Source organism: Esox lucius, chromosome 13 (assembly GCF_011004845.1).
Source record: "Esox lucius isolate fEsoLuc1 chromosome 13, fEsoLuc1.pri, whole genome shotgun sequence".
Classification (NCBI taxonomy): domain Eukaryota; kingdom Metazoa; phylum Chordata; class Actinopteri; order Esociformes; family Esocidae; genus Esox; species Esox lucius.
In genome coordinates this window covers 38,580,088-38,599,064 of record NC_047581.1, presented here as the reverse complement: position 1 = coordinate 38,599,064, position 18,977 = coordinate 38,580,088, and the positions used below count along the sequence as shown (strand labels likewise).

The following is an 18,977-nucleotide window of genomic DNA, read 5'->3' as shown; positions in this document are numbered from 1 at the left end:
GCTCACACGGTCCGGCAAAAACAAAAATCAGTGTCTGGTGTTTACAATGTCTGGTGTTTACCGCGTCTGGTGTTTACCGTGTCTGGTGTTTACCCCGTCTGGTGTTTACCCCGTCTGGTGTTTACCCCGTCTGGTGTTTACCCCGTCTGGTGTTTACCCCGTCTGGTGTTTACCGTGTCAGGTTTTTATCTGTGTCTGGTGTTTACTGTGTCTGGTGTTTATTCTGTCTGGTGTTTAGTATGTCAGGTTTTTATCTGTGTCTGGTGTTTAGTGTGTCTGGTGTTTACCGTGTCTGGTTTTTATCTGTGTCTGGTGTTTACAGGGTCTGGGGTTTACTCTGTCTGGTGTTTAAAGTGTCAGGTGTTTTATTAAATCGTCTACTTAAAACATGTCAAGGGTGTTATGAAATGACATAGAGGGCAGGAAAAAAGGTTTAACAAAATGTCCAAGATTCAACAAATTAAAGCCGGTGGCATATATAATAAAGGAAAAATCAATAAACAATACTAACATGAATTCAGTTTTTTTATATCAGAAATGGTAAAGAACAGCAGGAACCCCTGCTGTGGGGAACGGGCCATCTGAGTCCATTTGGGATTCAGACCACATCTCTGTGAATAAAACCAACCACCCCCGCATACTTCTTGGCTTTCACTGTTGTACTGTCTGCTCTCCATGTGCTTTCACCACTGTCTTGTACATATTTAATATCCCCCCCAGCAGAGTGCTGTTGACGCTCAGCTTCCTCCCACAGACAGATCTCTGATTCTCTGCTGGTTCTCCGCTGCTAAAAGCAGGTCAGCTGTTCCTGGGGTTGACTGTGGACTCTCTCCTGCCTCTGACAAAGGCCTCTGAGGAGCAATCCCTACTCTCTCTCTGTCTCCCTCTATCTGTCTTTCTCTCTCTCTCGCTCTCTCTCTCTATCTGAAAATCTTTATGTTTTATGGTAGCAGAATGCAGCAGGGAACAGCACTTCAAAAGTTTTAACTCTTTATTTCATTTTCAGATAATAATTTGTCTACATTGCTAACCTACCTTCAGCTTACAATCTTTCTACCTTACTACCTCACGTTTAGCTAATAATCTCTCTACCTCAATACCTAACCTTTAGTGTGAGATAATTTTACCTCTATCTCACTACCAAACCTTCAGTGTCAGTGCAGTGTTTATACTCTCTATCTCACTACCAAACCTTCAGTGTCAGTGAAGTGTTTATACTCTCTACCTCACTACCAAACCTTCAGTGTCAGTGAAGTGTTTATACTCTCTATCTCACTACCAAACCTTCAGTGTCAGTGAAGTGTTTATACTCTCTACCTCACTACCAAACCTTCAGTGTCAGTGAAGTGTTTATACTCTCTACCTCACTACCAAACCTTCAGTGTCAGTGAAGTGTTTATACTCTCTATCTCACTACCAAACCTTCAGTGTCAGTGAAGTGTTTATACTCTCTATCTCACTACCAAACCTTCAGTGTCAGTGAAGTGTTTATACTCTCTACCTCACTACCAAACCTTCAGTGTCAGTGAAGTGTTTTTACTCTCTACCTCACTACCAAACCTTCAGTGTCAGTGAAGTGTTTATACTCTCTACCTCACTACCAAACCTTCAGTGTCAGTGAAGTGTTTATACTCTCTACCTCACTACCAAACCTTCAGTGTCAGTGAAGTGTTTATACTCTCTATCTCACTACCAAACCTTCAGTGTCAGTGAAGTGTTTATACTCTCTACCTCACTACCAAACCTTCAGTGTCAGTGAAGTGTTTATACTCTCTACCTCACTACCAAACCTTCAGTGTCAGTGAAGTGTTTATACTCTCTATCTCACTACCAAACCTTCAGTGTCAGTGAAGTGTTTATACTCTCTACCTCACTACCAAACCTTCAGTGTCAGTGAAGTGTTTATACTCTCTACCTCACTACCAAACCTTCAGTGTCAGTGAAGTGTTTATACTCTCTATCGCACTACCAAACCTTCTCGACCTTACATTATACTCCAGGCCTGACAGACAAGGATGTGAATAAGTCTGAAGCTGATAATGTGTATTGTATAGACTATAGAGTGGTCTAAAGTAGTGTGCTATATAGGGAATAAGGTGGTCTAAAGCACTGTACTATACAGGGAATAGGGTGGTCTAAAGTAGTGTACTATATAGGGAATAAGGTGGTCTAAAGTAGTGTACTATATAGGGAATAAGGTGGTCTAAAGCACTGTACTATACAGGGAATAAGGTGGTCTAAAGCACTGTACTATACAGGGAATAGGGTGGTCTAAAGTAGTGTACTATATAGGGAATAAGGTGGTCTAAAGCACTGTACTATACAGGGAATAGGGTGGTCTAAAGTAGTGTGTTGAATAAGCGACAGAATGGTCTAAAGTAGTGTACTAAATAAGCAACAGGGTGGTCTAACATAGTATGTTATCTATGATAACTGATGGGCTCTGACTGGCCAGTGATGTCTGTCCTCAGTCAGTGAAATGACTACAATAGAAATGTAGTTTAGTACTGTCTGTCCTCAGTCAGTGAAATGACTACAATAGAAATGTAGTTTAGTACTGTCTGTCCTCAGTCAGTGAAATGACTACAATAGAAATGTAGTTTAGTACTGTCTGTCCTCAGTCAGTGAAATGACTACAATAGAAATGTAGTTCAGTGACATCTGTCCTCAGTTAAATGACTACAGTAGAAATGTGACTGTCTATTGTCCCTGTTGGTATCTCTTTGCCGCTGCTTTATGTGGACATTAACACAATCCTTCAATGTGCTGCCTGATGGGAACGCTATTAGACTCATCCAGAGCTTTCATTACCGGATCTTCCAGACACACACTCTTTTTCTGTTTCTCTTTCTTGTTCTCTCTCTGATGACATGGTCGGTACATGCTGACAGGTGCTCTCCCAGGGCCTATACACTGAGTGTGCATGTGACTGTGTGTTACTGTGTTTGTGTGAGTGTGTGTGTTTGGGCACTTAACATTAGCGGTCTATTAAAAACGAACGTGTCTTTACTTTAATAGTTCTGTACATCTTTAAAGGCTGAGCATCGATCCGCCGGGGCAAGCTTACACGTGACTCAAGTACAGACAGCTGTTAATTACGGTCAAGTCATTCTGTGGGACTATTATTCTCATGTACAGACAGCTGTTAATTACGGTCAAGTCATTCTGTGGGACTATTATTCTCATGTACAGACAGCTGTTAATTACGGTCAAGTCATTCTGTGTGACTATTATTCTCATGTACAGACAGCTGTTAATTACGGTCAAGTCATTCTGTGTGACTATTATTCTCATGTACAGACAGCTGTTAATTACGGTTAAGTCATTCTGTGTGACTATTATTCTCATGTACAGACAGCTGTTAATTACGGTCAAGACATTCTGTGTGACTATTATTCTCATGTACAGACAGCTGTTAATTACGGTCAAGTCATTCTGTGTGACTATTATTCTCATGTACAGACAGCTGTTAATTACGGTCAAGTCATTCTGTGTGACTATTATTCTCATGTACAGACAGCTGTTAATTACGGTCAAGTCATTCTGTGTGACTATTATTCTTAAGACAGTTGTGCTGAATAATAATAATGTTCTCTGTATGAGCATCTACCAAATGTTGCTTGCCTCACACCTATACATATGCAACAACACACCTTAGTCTATTAAAACCCACCTTAGTGTATGAACAAGAACACTCTCGTTAATATTTTTCTATGTACACCTCCGCAGATCTCAGCAGAGATCTTCGTCATCAATGTGTCATTGACTGCATTCGTAAATGTGCCAATGTCAAACGATCTTCACTCTTTATTATCAAAAGTTTGCTTAAACACATCAATGAACAGGCTTTCCTACAGGGTCGGGCTTCTGTGTACTGGAATCGAATCAGCCTCATTCCCTTGACTGAGGGTGCCAGGTCCAATTATAAAAACTACTTTCCTACACTGTTCCTAATAAACATTCCCGCTCAGGATTTTTTTTTAAAAACAACTGCAATACCCCCTGGTTTACCACTAAACTAGCTGGGCTGATCAGCTCTAACACCAGCTCTGGCTCAAAGCAACAGCCTCAAAACGTCTCTCTGAGAAGCAACATTTCAGGGAAATTAGAACCCAGTGCATTACAACAATCAGAAAAGCAAAAGCGTTATTTTACAAACAAAAATTAGCCACCTGTGGCTCTGACCCCAAAGCATTCTGGGACTCTGTGAAATCAATGGAAAAACGCTTCCTCTCAGCTGCCTACAGCACTGAAAGTCCAAAACACTGTTACCTCTGATGAAGCCAGAGTGATTGAGAGCTTTAATAACCATTTTCCTATGGCCGGCCACCCATTTAAATCTGCTATGCCTATTCCTGCAGCTGGCATTGACGCTCCTGTTCCACACAGAACATTACCCCAGAACTCACCCCGCTCCTACTTCATCTAGTTCAGGTTAATGAGGTCAGGAAGGAGCTCCAACATTTAGATCCTTAGTAATCTGCTTGGCTGGAGGTTCTGGACCCTTTCTATTTAAATCAGCCCCCATCACCTGCCTATTCAGCCTCACTACGATTGGCTGAAATGCCTCTGGATTTACTCAAACTGTTTCAGGTCGATTTGAGTCCTGTCTATATAAAATTTTAAATCCTGGTCAATATACTAATAAATGACCATGTGGAGTCCCACAGCGTTCTCTCTGCAGTGCAGTCAGGCTGGTCATATTTAAGGTCCTACCTGCCATCATATCTGCTCTGGACAACAAGCAGTACTGTGCAGCTGTTTTTATTGACCTAACCAAGCCTTTAACCGTTAATCACATCATCTGTCATGTCCTGGCAGGCCTGCCGTGCCGGTGAGACCCAGCGCCCCCCTCCCTCGTCATCCACCTGGGCTCCTGATCACCGTCCCTATTCAAGTTCAGTCTTCGTCCATGTGTTTGCTGGTCGTGGTCGGCATCCTGTTTTGTTTGTCCTCAAGTCTTGTTATGTACATTTGAGTTCCTAACTAAACGTCCTCTGTTCTCCCTGCTCCTGAGTCAGTGTCCCTGAAGGTGAGTGACTGTTCGTGCATGGCTCCCCAGACCGCTGCTGGGCTGTACTAGTGGATGCAGTGAACAGGTTCATCAGTGAGAGTTTTTGATTCTGAGCAAACTAATGTTCAAACACCAAGGTGCTGAACAACAACTGGGTTGGGAACAACTTCTTGTTCCTAAAACAGAAAGATGTTACATCCTCCTATTTCTCAGTAATATATTGGAGAGGTTGATAATATCCACCAGAGGTAGAGCTTCACTCACACTCTTGGACACAGAAGAAACTATAAACCAGATGCATCTGACATCTCCAGAGGAAAGAAACAGCAGCTAACTGAGTTTCATGACTTAAGTCCCACAAACAGTGACTGAACGCAAAGAAGCAAAGTGTTAAAATCTAAAGACAAGAAATATGTAGAGAGATTTAAACTAGGTCAGTCTGTATGTCAGTCTATCCACTTGCCTGCCTGTCTGCATGCCTGTCTGTCTGTCTGTCTGCCTGGTAATGTAAGGTAACTAGGGGCACTCACAAGAGAAGCAGGATGTTTAAATACTGTTTGCATATATTAGTATCTTAATATTAGTATCCTAAAGCTATCTAGTCTGCTCTGAACACAGCATGAAGGATGTAGTCTGCTCTGAACACAGCATAAAGGATGTAGTCTGCTCTGAACATAGCATAAAGGATGTAGTCTGCCCTGAACACAGCATGAAGGATGTAATCTGCCCTGAACACAGCATAAAGGATGTAGTCTGCTCTGAATACAGCATGAAGGATATAGTCTGCTCTGAACACAGCATGAAGGATGTAGTCTGCCCTGAACACAGCATGAAGGATGTAGTCTGCCCTGAACACAGCATAAAGGATGTAGTCTGCTCTGAACCAACCTGAAGGATGTAGTCTGCTCTGAACCAACATGAAGGATGTAGTCTGCTCTGAATACAGCATGAAGGATGTAGTCTGCTCCGAATACAGCATAAAGGATGTAGTCTGCTCTGAATGCAGCATGAAGGATGTAGTCTGCTCTTAACACAGCATGAAGGATGTTGTCTGCTCTGAATACAGCATGAAGGATGTAGTCTGCTCTGAACACAGCATAAAGGATGTAGTCTTCCCTGAACACAGCATAAAGGATGTAGTCTGCTCTGAATATAGCATGAAGGATGTAGTCTGCTCTGAACCAACATGAAGGATGTAGATTATTAGGAACACCATACTAATACTGTCTTTGACCCCCTTTCGCCTTCAGAACTGCCTTAATACTTCGTGACATTGATTCAACAAGGTGCTGAAAGCATTCTTTAGAAATGTTGGCCCATATTGATAGGATAGCATCTTGCAGTTGATGGAGATTTGTGGGATGCACATCCAGGGCACAAAGCTCCCGTTCCACCACATCCCAAAGATGCTCTATTGGGTTCAGATCTGGTGACTGTGGGGGCCATTTCAGTACAGTGAACTCATTGTCATGTTCAAGAAACCAATTTGAAATGATTCGAGCTTTGTGACATGGTGCATTATCCTGCTGGAAGTAGCCATCAGAGGATGGGTACATGGTGGTCATAAAGGGATGGACATGGTCAGAAACAATGCTCAGGTAGGCCGTGGCATTTAAACGATGCCCAATTGGCACTAAGCGGCCTAAAGTGTGCCAAGAAAACATCCCCCACACCATTACACCACCACCACCAGCCTGCACAGTGGTAACAAGGCATGATGGATCCATGTTCTCATTCTGTTTACGCCAAATTCTGACTCTACCATCTGAATGTCTCAACAGAAATCGAGACTCATCAGACCAGGCAACATTCTTCCAGTCATCAACTGACCAATTTTGGTGAGCTTGTGCAAATTGTAGCCTCTTTTTCCTATTTGTAGTGGAGATGAGTGGTACCCGGTGGGGTCTTCTGCTGTTGTAGCCCATCCGCCTCAAGGTTGTGCGTGTTGTGGCTTCACAAATGCTTTGCTGCATACCTCGGTTGTAACGAGTGGTTATTTCAGTCAAAGTTGCTCTTCTATCAGCTTGAATCAGTCGGCCCATTCTCCTCTGACCTCTAGCATCAACAAAGCCTTTTCGCCCACAGGACTGCCGCATACTGGATGTTTTTCCCTTTTCACACCATTCTTTGTAAACCCTCGAAATGGTTGTGCGTGAAAATCCCAGTAACTGAGCAGATTGTGAAATACTCAGACCGGCCCACCTGGCACCAAGAACCATGCCACGCTCCAAATTGCTTAAATCCCCTTTCTTTCCCATTCTGACATTCAGTTTGGAGTTCAGGAGATTGTCTTGACCAGGACCACACCCCTAAATGCATTGAAGCAACTGCCATGTGATTGGTTGATTAGATAATTGCATTAATGAGAAATTGAACAGGTGTTCCTAATAATCCTTTAGGTGAGGGTACAGACAGGAGGGTGTAGTGAATTCAGAAAGATGTAGTCAATTCAGAAGGGTGTAGTGAATTCAGAAGGATGTAGTCAATTCAGAAGGGTGTAGTCAATTCAGAAGGATCTAGTCAATTCAGAAGGGTGTAGTCAATTCAGAAGGGTGTAGTCAATTCATCATCAATTCAACTGGAGGAGAACCACAGCAGCAGCGCATGTCTCTGTGAATGTGTGTGTGTGTGCGTCTGTGTCTGTCTGTGTGTTTGTGTCTATGTGTATGTCTGTGTCTGTGTGTGTGTGTGTGTGTGTGTTTGTCTGTGTGTCTGTATTGGCCTTTGGGTGTACTTGGTAACTTCAACTCACAATAAGTATCAAGGAGTTGGCATGACAGCGCAAACATACAGGCGCTCAAGCTAGAATTCAAAGGCCATCAGGCTCATATCTGTTGTTCAATAATATCTCAGTGAGAACTAGTTTCCTGTAGAACCTCCAAGCTTGGTTTGTGTTGCATGGCAACCAGAACAGAATCAATAGGAAAGGTGGTAGCCCACAGAGCGTGGGGACACTACAGACATCATGGGGACACTCCAGACATGTGGGGACACTACAGACATGTGGGGACACTACAGACATGTGGGGATACTACAGACATGTGGGGATACTACAGACGGCGTGGGGAAACTACAGACGGTGTGGGGATACTACAGACGAGCCATGTTTCCTCTTTACAAACACACATATAGAGAGAAAGAAACCTCTGCCATCTTTCTTCATCACAACCACACACACAAACAAATATCTGCCATCTCTCCCTGTCCTCAACACATCAACAGGAGACATCAGCAGCTCTGATACAGCAGACAGCAGATGGGAGATCAGGCTTTATACTAAGGTGTCAGTCTTTGTTCTAATCTGACAGCTCAGAACTATAGGGACTAACTGGTTGAATGACATGTAGTCAGACATGATGTTGTTTCTATAAAGTCCATTCCCTGCTCTGCTCTGTACTTTTTGGTTCTGTTGTGCTCTATTCTGTTCTGTTCTGCTCTGTTGTGTTTGGTTCTGTTATGCTCTATTCTGTTCTGTTCTGCTCTGTTGTGTTTGGTTCTGTTGTGCTCTATTCTGTTCGGTTGTGCTCTGTTGTGTTTAGTTCTGTTATGCTCTATTCTGTTCTGTTCTGCTCTGGTGTGTTTGGATCTGTTATGCTCTATTCTGTTCTGTTCTGCTCTGGTGTGTTTAGTTCTGTTATGCTCTATTCTGTTCTGTTCTGCTCTGGTGTGTTTAGTTCTGTTATGCTCTATTCTGTTCTGTTCTGCTCTGGTGTGTTTGGTTCTGTTATGCTCTGTTCTGTTCTGCTCTGGTGTGTTTGGTTCTGTTATGCTCTATTCTGTTCTGTTCTGCTCTGGTGTGTTTGGTTCTGTTGTGCTCTATTCTGTTCTGTTCTGCTCTGGTGTGTTTGGTTCTGTTGTGCTCTATTCTGTTCCGTTCTGCTCTGGTGTGTTTGGTTCTGATATGCTCTATTCTGTTCTGTTGTGCTCTATTCTGTTCTGTTCTGCTTTGTTGGGTTATCTGTGTAAGCATCTTTGTCTCTCAGCAATACAGGCCTTTTGCAGGCTATGTATGGGGTTGGTCTTTTTAGTGTATGCTGTCAAGATGTTGGAGACATTCATTCACACTCTGGACATCACACTGTGGATGTGTTCTGACAAACTGTACATTTAGAGGAATAAAACAGTGCATTTACTGACACCAACTATGGTTGCAATGCCTTATCCATGAGATGCCAGTCGGTCTGTGATTGATCCAGATGGTCTACATCACAGTCCCAATGTCCTGATGACTGCCTGAGGCTTTGGTATGACAGAGGTAACCGTTCTAAACTGTTGTAAATGTTTCAATCTGAAGTCCTCCCTATAGGAAGCTCCTTGATCACTCTTGGTTAAAGATTCCCTCTGCTAAGTGGCCTTGGAGCATGGGTTAAACCAGGGCGTGTTTATGACAGGATTTAACCATGCATTAGCTACAGTATTTCAATAAAGTATTTTAGAGTTTCTACAGCTGGGTGACTTCTGATTATCCTGCAGTAAAAACATCTTGCAGCTGCATCATCTCAACAGCTGGTGGTTTTAAGCCCTCCCACTGGGACCCTAGATTTCTAACAGCTCTGATGTAGCCCACAACTAGCTCACCTGGTTGCCCTAATCAAAGTCTAAAGTTAAAAAAGTGTGCTGGATCTGGGCCCACAGAAGACAGATAACAGGTACATAAAGTGTTAAGCAGAGAGAAACATTATCCAGTTAATCAGAGATGGAGGAATGTGGTGTATAGGAAACAGGAGGAAAGGAGAGGACAAGAGGTGGAGGGTTTTTGGACAGGAGAGCAGGGCTAGGATACAAGGGTTTTTGGAGAGGAGGATTTTCATAGATGATGGGTTTTGGATGGTTGGAGGAGAGGACAGTTGGAGGAGAGTTTTAGCACAAGAGAGGAAGGTTTGAGGGGAGGAGGGTTTGAGGAGAGTAGAGTTGGAGGAGATGAAAGTTTGAGGAAATGAGAGTTTGAGGAGAGGATTTTTAAGGAAAAGAATTCAGTCTTTTAATCCCATTAGCAGAAAAGAAAGCTCCCATGATGCCTGAGGACGTACCCTGGCGCAGGAGCTGGTTGTTAGAATTAACACACACACACATTAAATCACACACACGTTAAGCATTAACAAGCTTTCAGAAACACTATTACAGTAACAAGATGGAAAGGGACAGTGCTTTGACTTTAGTTTCCCCCAAGACTGCTTTTAACCAGAAAACACATCCAAATAATTGTAATCAGTTTACTCATCCAACTCGTTTTAATCAGTTAACCCATCCAACCTATTTTAATCAGTTAACCCATACAACCTATTTTAATCAGTTAACCCATACAACCTATTTTAATCAGTTAACCCATCCAACCTATTTTAATCAGTTAACCCATCCAACTTAATTTAATCAGTTAACCCATACAACCTATTTTAATCAGTTAACCCATACAACCTATTTTAATCAGGAAACCCAACCAAATATTTTTTATCAATTAACTCATCCAACTCGTTTTAATCAGTAAACCCATTCAATTCATTCTAATCAGTTAACCCATTCAATTCATGTACATCAGTTAACCCATCCAACTCATTTAAATCAGTTAACCCATTCAATTCATTCTAATCAGTTAACCCATTCAATTCATGTACATCAGTTAACCCATCCAACTCATTTAAATCAGTTAACCCATTCAATTCATTCTAATCAGTTAACCCATTCAATTCATGCACATCAGTTAACCCATCCAACTCATTTTAATCTGGAAACCAATCCAAACCATTTTAATCAGTTAACCCATTCAATTCATTTTAATCAGTTAACCCATTCAATTCATTTTTATCCAACTTCTTGTCCCTATCATAGTACATGAATCCTGTCTATCACATTACTTAATCTCCTGTCTAATCAAACTTTCTGTCTTATAGCATACTGCATGTTACAAGACCATGGAGGACAGGAGAGGACAGGAGATGGGAGGAGATGGGAGGAGAGGGGAGAGGAGTAGCTAATAAAGAAGACTTATTTCAATATTAATATCCACCAGAGAGATTGAGAGGCGAAAGGAGCTGTGAAGACCTGGGGGGACGCTGCAGTCTGGCATCCTATTTTAAGGTGAAAGCACTAACTGTAAGTCACTCTGGATAAAAGCATCTGCTGAATTAATAAAATGTCACTATGTAGTAAAGAGTCCTAGGCAATAAAATGACCATGACAGGCCCAAGGTGCAGTCAGGAGGCTGATGACATGTTATAGGAGTACAAGATGTTATAGGAGGATAATGACATGCTATAGGAGTGTGACATGTTATAAGAAGAGTACAACATGTTATAGGAGGATAATGACATTATACAAGAGGAATATGACATATCTCAAGAGGCTGATGACATATCACAGGAAACTGATGACATGTTATAGGAAACTGATGACATGTTATAGGAGGATGGTGATTTGTTATAGAAGGATGACGACATGGTATAGGCTGATGATGTTACAGGAGGCTGATGACATATTATAGCATGCTGATGACATGTTATAGGAGGATGATGACATGTTATAGGAGGATCATGACATATTATAGGAGGCTGATGACATGTTATAGGATGATGACGTTACAGTAGGCTGATGACATATTATAGCATGCTGATGACATGTTATAGGAGGAGCATGACATATTATAGGAGGCTGATGACATGTTATAGGAGGATGGTGATTTGTTATAGAAGGATGATGACATGTTATAGGAGGCTGATGACATGTTATAGGCTGAAGACGTTACAGGAGGCTAATGACATATTAAAGCATGCTGATTACATGTTATAGGAGGAGTATGGCATGTTATAGGAGGAGGATGACATGTTGTAGGAGACTGAATACATTATCTCTGGGTTTAAGGGATTGAGATAAAGCACAACAACACTTTATTTGTATATTCCATTTTTTAGTCTGTGGACATTTGTCTTCTGCTTGTGGACATTTGTCTTCTGCTTATTTCAACTCTTTGACAAAATATTCCTACCTCTCCCTTTCCTCTTTTCCCATCTCTCCTCTAATCTTCATTTTTTCATGTTTGATTGTTAGGCTCTGTTAGCTCCTGGAGCTTCAGTTCTGCATGGCTACTGGCAGAGCAGCTGTTAGCCTCTTAGAGCCTCACATCTCCTACCCCTGTATCTTTTACAACTAATATTGTCCATAGAGGTTTCAATAACAGAGTTGGACTGAGCAGCTGGCTCTAATAGCTTGATTGTTAGGATAAAGCACAGACAACCATAGACACACATTCTCTCTTCCTGCTTCAGTACCACTAGAACAATATGGATTTTCAGCTCTGACAGCTCAGTGTTCCGTAAAGACGCCACATACAGAAGAATAATGAACCAAAGCCTTCCAGACCTGAATGCTGATTGGCAGAAAGCTGTGGTAAATGACACCGTGCACCACAGATATGACAAAACCATTATTTTCACTGCTCTGTTTGCTTTGGTGACAAAATAATAATATCATTGTGATTTCTGGAATATAAGAACTATATAAGAGCAGTATATTGGCCTTATACCACATTTCCTTGTTTTATTTTGTTTACCATTATTTCTGAAGCTGTCCAAAACATATCACCCCTTATCACTTGCCTGTTTAACCTAGTCTGTAATCCTTCTAGACAGCTGCAGCTTTCATTCCTTCTTCAAAGAGGGTGACAAATTAAACCCAAACTGTTTTAGGCCGATTTCCATCCTGCCATGAGATCTAAAATGTTTGAATTTCAGGTACACAAACAAATAAGCTGCCATTTCGACTCCAATCATACTGTCTCTGCTGTGCGGTCCGGCTTCAGAGCTGGTTATGGGTGTAGCTCAGGAACATTAAAGCTCCTAACTGACATCACATCTGCTATATCTCCTTTAAACCATCACATTCTAATTAATAATAGACACAACACCCTAAGATTCTCAGAGAATTGCAGTCCTATCAGAATAACTTATAGGACTGTGCACAGTGTGTACAATCTGTTGTGTAAACCTCTAGCTGTGACGATGGGTGTTCATCAGAGTTTGATTTGCAGGTAGTCTCCTTAAGAAAGTGGCTGTGGTTTTACATAATGCCATCCGCTTTGTCACCAGTGACCAATACAGCACTAATCACTGTCATGTTTACACTGTGGTTAACTGGCCATCACTGAACACATCACGTTAAACTCACTGATACTTGATTATTAAAGTCCCTCCTCTGCCAATCTCTTCTTTACCTCAGCTCACACCTCAATATCTCTCAACCCACTCGAAATCTGCACTCAAGCAGAAACCTTACACTGGTCATTACTAAAGTCAATACCTCCTTTGGCATCATTCTTTTCAGTTATCTTTAGCCAATAACTGGAATGAACTGCAAAAGACACTTTCATCACTGCTTAGTTCATCATAAAACAACTATCTGACCTGCTGTTTGAACACTGTACCTGTTAAGCACCTTCTGTAACTTGTCTCTCTGTATATACAGTATATATACTGTATATATATATATATATATATCCTCATATGGTGAACACCTACCTATGTAACTTGTCTCTCTGTATATACAGTATATATAACCTCATATGGTGAACACCTACCTATGTAACTTGTCTCCCTGTATATACAGTATATATAACCTCATATGGTGAACACCTACCTATGTAACTTGTCTCCCTGTATATACAGTATATATAACCTCATATGGTGAACACCTACCTATATATACAGTATATATAACCTCATATGGTGAACACCTACCTATGTAACTTGTCTCCCTGTATATACAGTATATATAACCTCATATGATGAACACCTACCTATGTAACTTGTCTCCCTGTATATACAGTGCAGTAAAGGAATAAAGTATTTGATCCACTGCTGATTTTGTATGTTTGCCCACTGACAAAGAAATTATCAGTCTATAAATGTAATTGTAGGCTTATTTGAACAGTGAGAGACAGAATAACAACAACAAAATCCAGAAAAACTCATGTCAAAAATGTTATAAATTGATTCGCATTTTAATGAGTGAAATAAGTATTCGACCCCTCTGCAAAACATGACTTAGTACTTGGTGGTAAAACCCTTGTTGGCAATCACAGAGGTCAGACGTTTCTTGTAGTTGGCCACCAGGTTTGCACACATCTCGGGAGGGATTTTGTCCCACTCCTCCCTGCAAAAGTCCCACTCCTCTTCTCCAAGTCATTAAGGTTTTGAGGCTGACGTTTGGCAACTCGAACCCTCAGCTCCCTCCACATATTTTCTATGGGATTAAGGTCTGGAGACTGGCTAGGCCTCTCCAGGACTTTAATGTGCTTCTTCTTGAGCCACTCCTTTGTTGCCTTGGCCATGTGTTTTGGGTCACTGTCATGCTGGAATACCCATCCACGACCCATTTTCAACGCCCTGACTGAGGGAAGGAGGTTCTCACCCAGAATTTGACGTTACATGGCCCTGTCTATCATCCCTTCAGATGTTCATTGGCAAACTTCAGACAGGCCTGTACATGTGCTTTCTTGAGCAGGGGGACCTTGAGGGCGCTGCAGGATTTCAGTCCTTCATGGCATAGCGTGTTAAAAAAAAAATCTTGGTGACTATGGTCCCAGCTGCCTTGAGATCATTGACAAGATCCTCTCGTGTAGTTCTGGGCTGATTCCTCACCGTTCTCATGATAATTGCAACTCCACGAAGTGAGATCTTGCATGGAGCCCCAGACAGAGGGAGACAGTTATTTTGTGTTTCTTCCATTTGCGAATGATCTCACCATCTGTGGTCACCTTCTCACCAAGCTGCTTGGCGATGGTCTTGTAGCCCATTCCAGCCTTGTGTAGGTCTACAATCTTGTCCCTGACATCCTTGGACAGCTCTTTGGTCTTGGCCATGGTGGAGAGTTTGGAATCTGATTGATTGATTGCTTCTGTGGACTGGTGTCTTTTATACAGGTAACAAACTGAGATTAAGAGCACTCCCTTTAAGAGTGTGCTCCTAATCTCAGCTCGTTACCTGCATAAAAGACACCTGGGAGCCAGAAATCTTTATGATTGAGAAGGGAATAAATACTTTTCAGTCATTAAAATGCCAATCAATTTATAAAAATGTTGACATGCGTGTTTCTGGATTTTTGTGTTGTTATTCTGTCTCTCACTGTTCAAATAAACCATTAAAATTATAGACTGATCATTTCTTGGTCAGTGGGCAAACGTACAAAATCAGCAGGGGATCAAATACTTTATTCCCTCACTGTATATATAACCTCATATGATGAACACCTACCTATGTAACTTGTCTCCCTGTATATACAGTATATATAACCTCATATGATGAACACCTACCTATGTAACTTGTCTCCCTGTATATACAGTACATATAACCTCATATGATGAACACCTACCTATGTAACTTGTCTCCCTGTATATACAGTATATATAACCTCATATGGTGAACACCTACCTATGTAACTTGTCTCCCTGTATATACAGTATATATAACCTCATATGATGAACACCTACCTATGTAACTTGTCTCCCTGTATATACAGTATATATAACCTCATATGGTGAACACCTACCTATGTAACTTGTCTCCCTGTATATACAGTACAGTGAGGGGAAAAAAGTATTTGATCCACTGCTGATTTTGTATGTTTGCCCACTGACAAAGAAATAATCAGTCTTAATTGTAGGTTTACCTGTGTACCTTTTTGTACCTTATCTCTCTGTATATCTGCCAAATGAGGCCTGGTTCTCAATAGACTTACCTAGGTAAATTAAAGGAGGAATAAAACATTTAAATAAATTGGAAACTGCATGAAATTAAGGAATCATCAACTCATTAGGAATCAGGGTTTCGTTAGAAAACAGGGTATATTTCAGGAAGTAACCCACATTTTCTCATATTATTTTGCTATGAATGTGAATGATTGCTGATAGTTCCCAGATAGAAACCAGCTGAGCTCCATAAGTAGACTTACATAATAGTTTCAAATTAAAACCAGCTGAGGCACTTTGTGTATATATAGTTCTATTGAGTTATCTGCTGCAATCACATTCATCACAGCCCAAAGACACCACACGTGACAGGACAGGACACATGGACACATGCTCAGGACACATGCTCTGCACCTCAATATTGAGCAGAGAGAAGGCCCTGGGGGCAGTTTCTCTGAATCCACTAGCCTGGGGGCAGTTTCTCTCAATGTACCACCCTGGGGACAGTTCATCTCCACATTCACCAGACTATGTACAAATGTGAGTATTTTTCTACCAGCGGAATTTCCGCAAAATGCAGTTTTTGCCATTAAAAACAGTGCAAGTAGATAATATAAATAACTTTTCAATATGTTCTGTACAGAACACAAGGGAAAATCATTGTCGTGTTCAATCGCATTTTCAACTTTTCAAGTTTTCGTCACACAGTACAGTCCAGGCACTTTTGTTGTAGGCAACAGCTTGTAAATGGCATTCTGGTACAAGCTACACCAGGCTTCACAGAAATTCCAGTTCCTATTCGTGAAATTTAAACGAAGCATCGACCAAGTCAGCAGAAGAAACAATTTTCCTAATTATTCAAATGTTCGTTGAGCTAATGCATGTGCCTTCACCATGCTGTGTAGTTCTTAATAACTCTATCTAATTTTCTGTCTCATAAATTGCCTGCTTTCGAATCGTAATGGACACGGTATAATCATCTTGTGACAGCAAGTTTTCCCGATATTATGGTTTTCAGTCAATAATTGCGCATGGGGGCATTTCCTACACAATTTCTTGCATAATACATTTTACCGGCACTGAATGATTGAACTATGTCGGTCGATATAGTTGAATCATAGAATTGAATCAACGTTAATAATATTTTATCGACACGTGCGGATTCCTTCACACCTGTTGTGATTATGTTTGTATATATTGACTTTTACTCGCATAAAAACCTTGAATGGAAACGTGGCTAGAGACTCATATTAATGGAATCATAAATCATGTCATCAAGCCCTTGGAGAGAGAGACTAAAACAGATTAAACGCTGTACTGAGTGCACCCGGCTTGCAAGAGACTGCTGGGGCATCCATCATCCAACACAAGAGAACGACAGATTATCCCGCAACCAACGTTGATTAGGGGACCCGAACACACGGTGTCCCGAATCTCAGAGCCCTGGTCAAAATTAGTGCTCCATAAAGGGCCTAGGGCCTTTATACAATATGCGATTAGCATACTACACCGCTGTATTGATCTGACACACAGCGGTCAGGTCGTTTACATGACAGTTTGACCATTACACACCTGCGGTGGCTTGGTTTGACACAGACTTTGTCCATTCCTAAATGTTTTAAATAAAAATAAAAAAACAAAAAATGTAATCTCAGAACTTCAAAAAATATGCTATTTCTAATTCTGATGCCAAATTATTTTTTATTTCCTTTAACTAAGCATTTTCAATGAAAAAGAAAAGCATTAAATGAAACGACTGGACTTGGAAAGCAAATGTAGCCTAATGGATAAAAAGTGACTGGTTGGCGGAGGTTTCAGCTGATGCTGTTACCCCTTCTACCGTTCTCCAAATTCACAAATCACTTGGTGTACTGAAATTAGTTTACAGTATTGCCGTTTATAGAGACACGTGCCTAATCTTCTGCATGGCTGTCTGTGTATGTGGCAATTATAAACACCGCTGCTGCGTAAACCGTGATGATGCCCTATCCTACATCCACACAAGCTCTGAATACGGGAGTACACAGCTACTATAGCAGTCTTTCAGCGCCGCAACAAAGGACAGCTCCTCTCCTCTATCCCCCCATTCACTTCTCACTACACGGCTCGGCAGGAGTCTGACGGAAGGAGCAGCCGGGGCTGTTGACTCACCTCCAGCCGAGATGAGAAAGGTGTAAACAGTCAACAGGAGCCGCAGACGACCTGGTCCAGAACCGGAGACCGACCCGTCCAATCGAAACATTTTGATGCACAGAATGAGTACCTCCGCTGAACAGCGGCGTATTTGATATTGCTGCTACCCTCTCCGCTAGTTCTTCTACATTTTCACATATTGCGATCCGGACCAGCTGTGCTGCGCGTGCATGACGTAATTTGGACGGCAGGTCCCTGACAGCTCCTCCCCCTCCGCAGTGATTTGACATTCACACCATTCCAACTGATTTCATTGGATGGAAAAGCACTCCATCTACAAAGCATGCCGTACAATAACTTACATTCTGCATCAAAGAGCTATGGATGGAGTAAATAGCTTGGAGTTTTCCAAGACTTTCACATTTAAGGCAGTTTGCTTCACATAAAAATCGGAAATGCATTATAAAAACAAATCAAGATTAATTTCAAAATTGAGTATATTATCTGGGCAAGTTGTCATCATATCAGCTAGTAAATAAAATTGCCTTATTGTGCGATAGCGCCCCTGTGTGGTTTTGGGACCAAACTGTGGGGACCAGAACAATTATCCCCTAAAACCCTAAACCTTATTTTAGCCTGACCCGAACTTAATCCTAAACAACTTTAACCTTTGTGCCTATACTCCACTAACTCTAACCCCTAATACTTAACCCCAAAACAGGTGACAATGATTCACAATCGCTTATGCTCCCTAACTGGACAGACTGAAATCTCTGAAGTTTAACTGACTTGGGGTTACACTGTGATGATTATGTGTTCCCTTAATTTTTTTGAGCAGTGTATATTGAATCCAACTTTCCCTAATCCCATCCCTGTAATCCCATCCCTGAAATCCCATCCCTGAAATCCCATCCCTGAAATCCCATCCCTACCCGGAAATGTATTAAACTTCTAAACCGAACCCCTAATTCTAACCTTAACGCTGAACCTAAGCCCAACAGTCTTTCTAGAAGTGAAAGCATATAAAAGACAAAATTTTTTTAAGTATTTTCTCTTAATTTACAATAGTAATGGAGGACTTTACTGTCCTCACTAATAATACACACACATACACAAAAAAGTGGGGAGACACTTCCGATCAAAAAACATGGACGA

At 41.4% G+C, this 18,977-nt stretch overlaps 1 protein-coding gene across 2 annotated transcripts in view; it reads right to left on the bottom strand.

The window, feature by feature from the left end:
- The window catches only part of tmem8b (transmembrane protein 8B), a 144,877-nt gene extending 126,853 nt beyond the window's left edge, over positions 1–18,024 (bottom strand). For both annotated transcript variants that reach the window (XM_029124852.2, XM_029124853.2), the window contains exon 1: positions 17,841–18,024. In XM_029124852.2, coding sequence (XP_028980685.1) covers positions 17,841–17,931 — 91 coding nt within the window. In that variant the 5' untranslated portion in view covers positions 17,932–18,024. The remainder of the gene's footprint in view (positions 1–17,840) is intronic.
- Between the last annotated feature and the right edge of the window lie 953 nt (positions 18,025–18,977).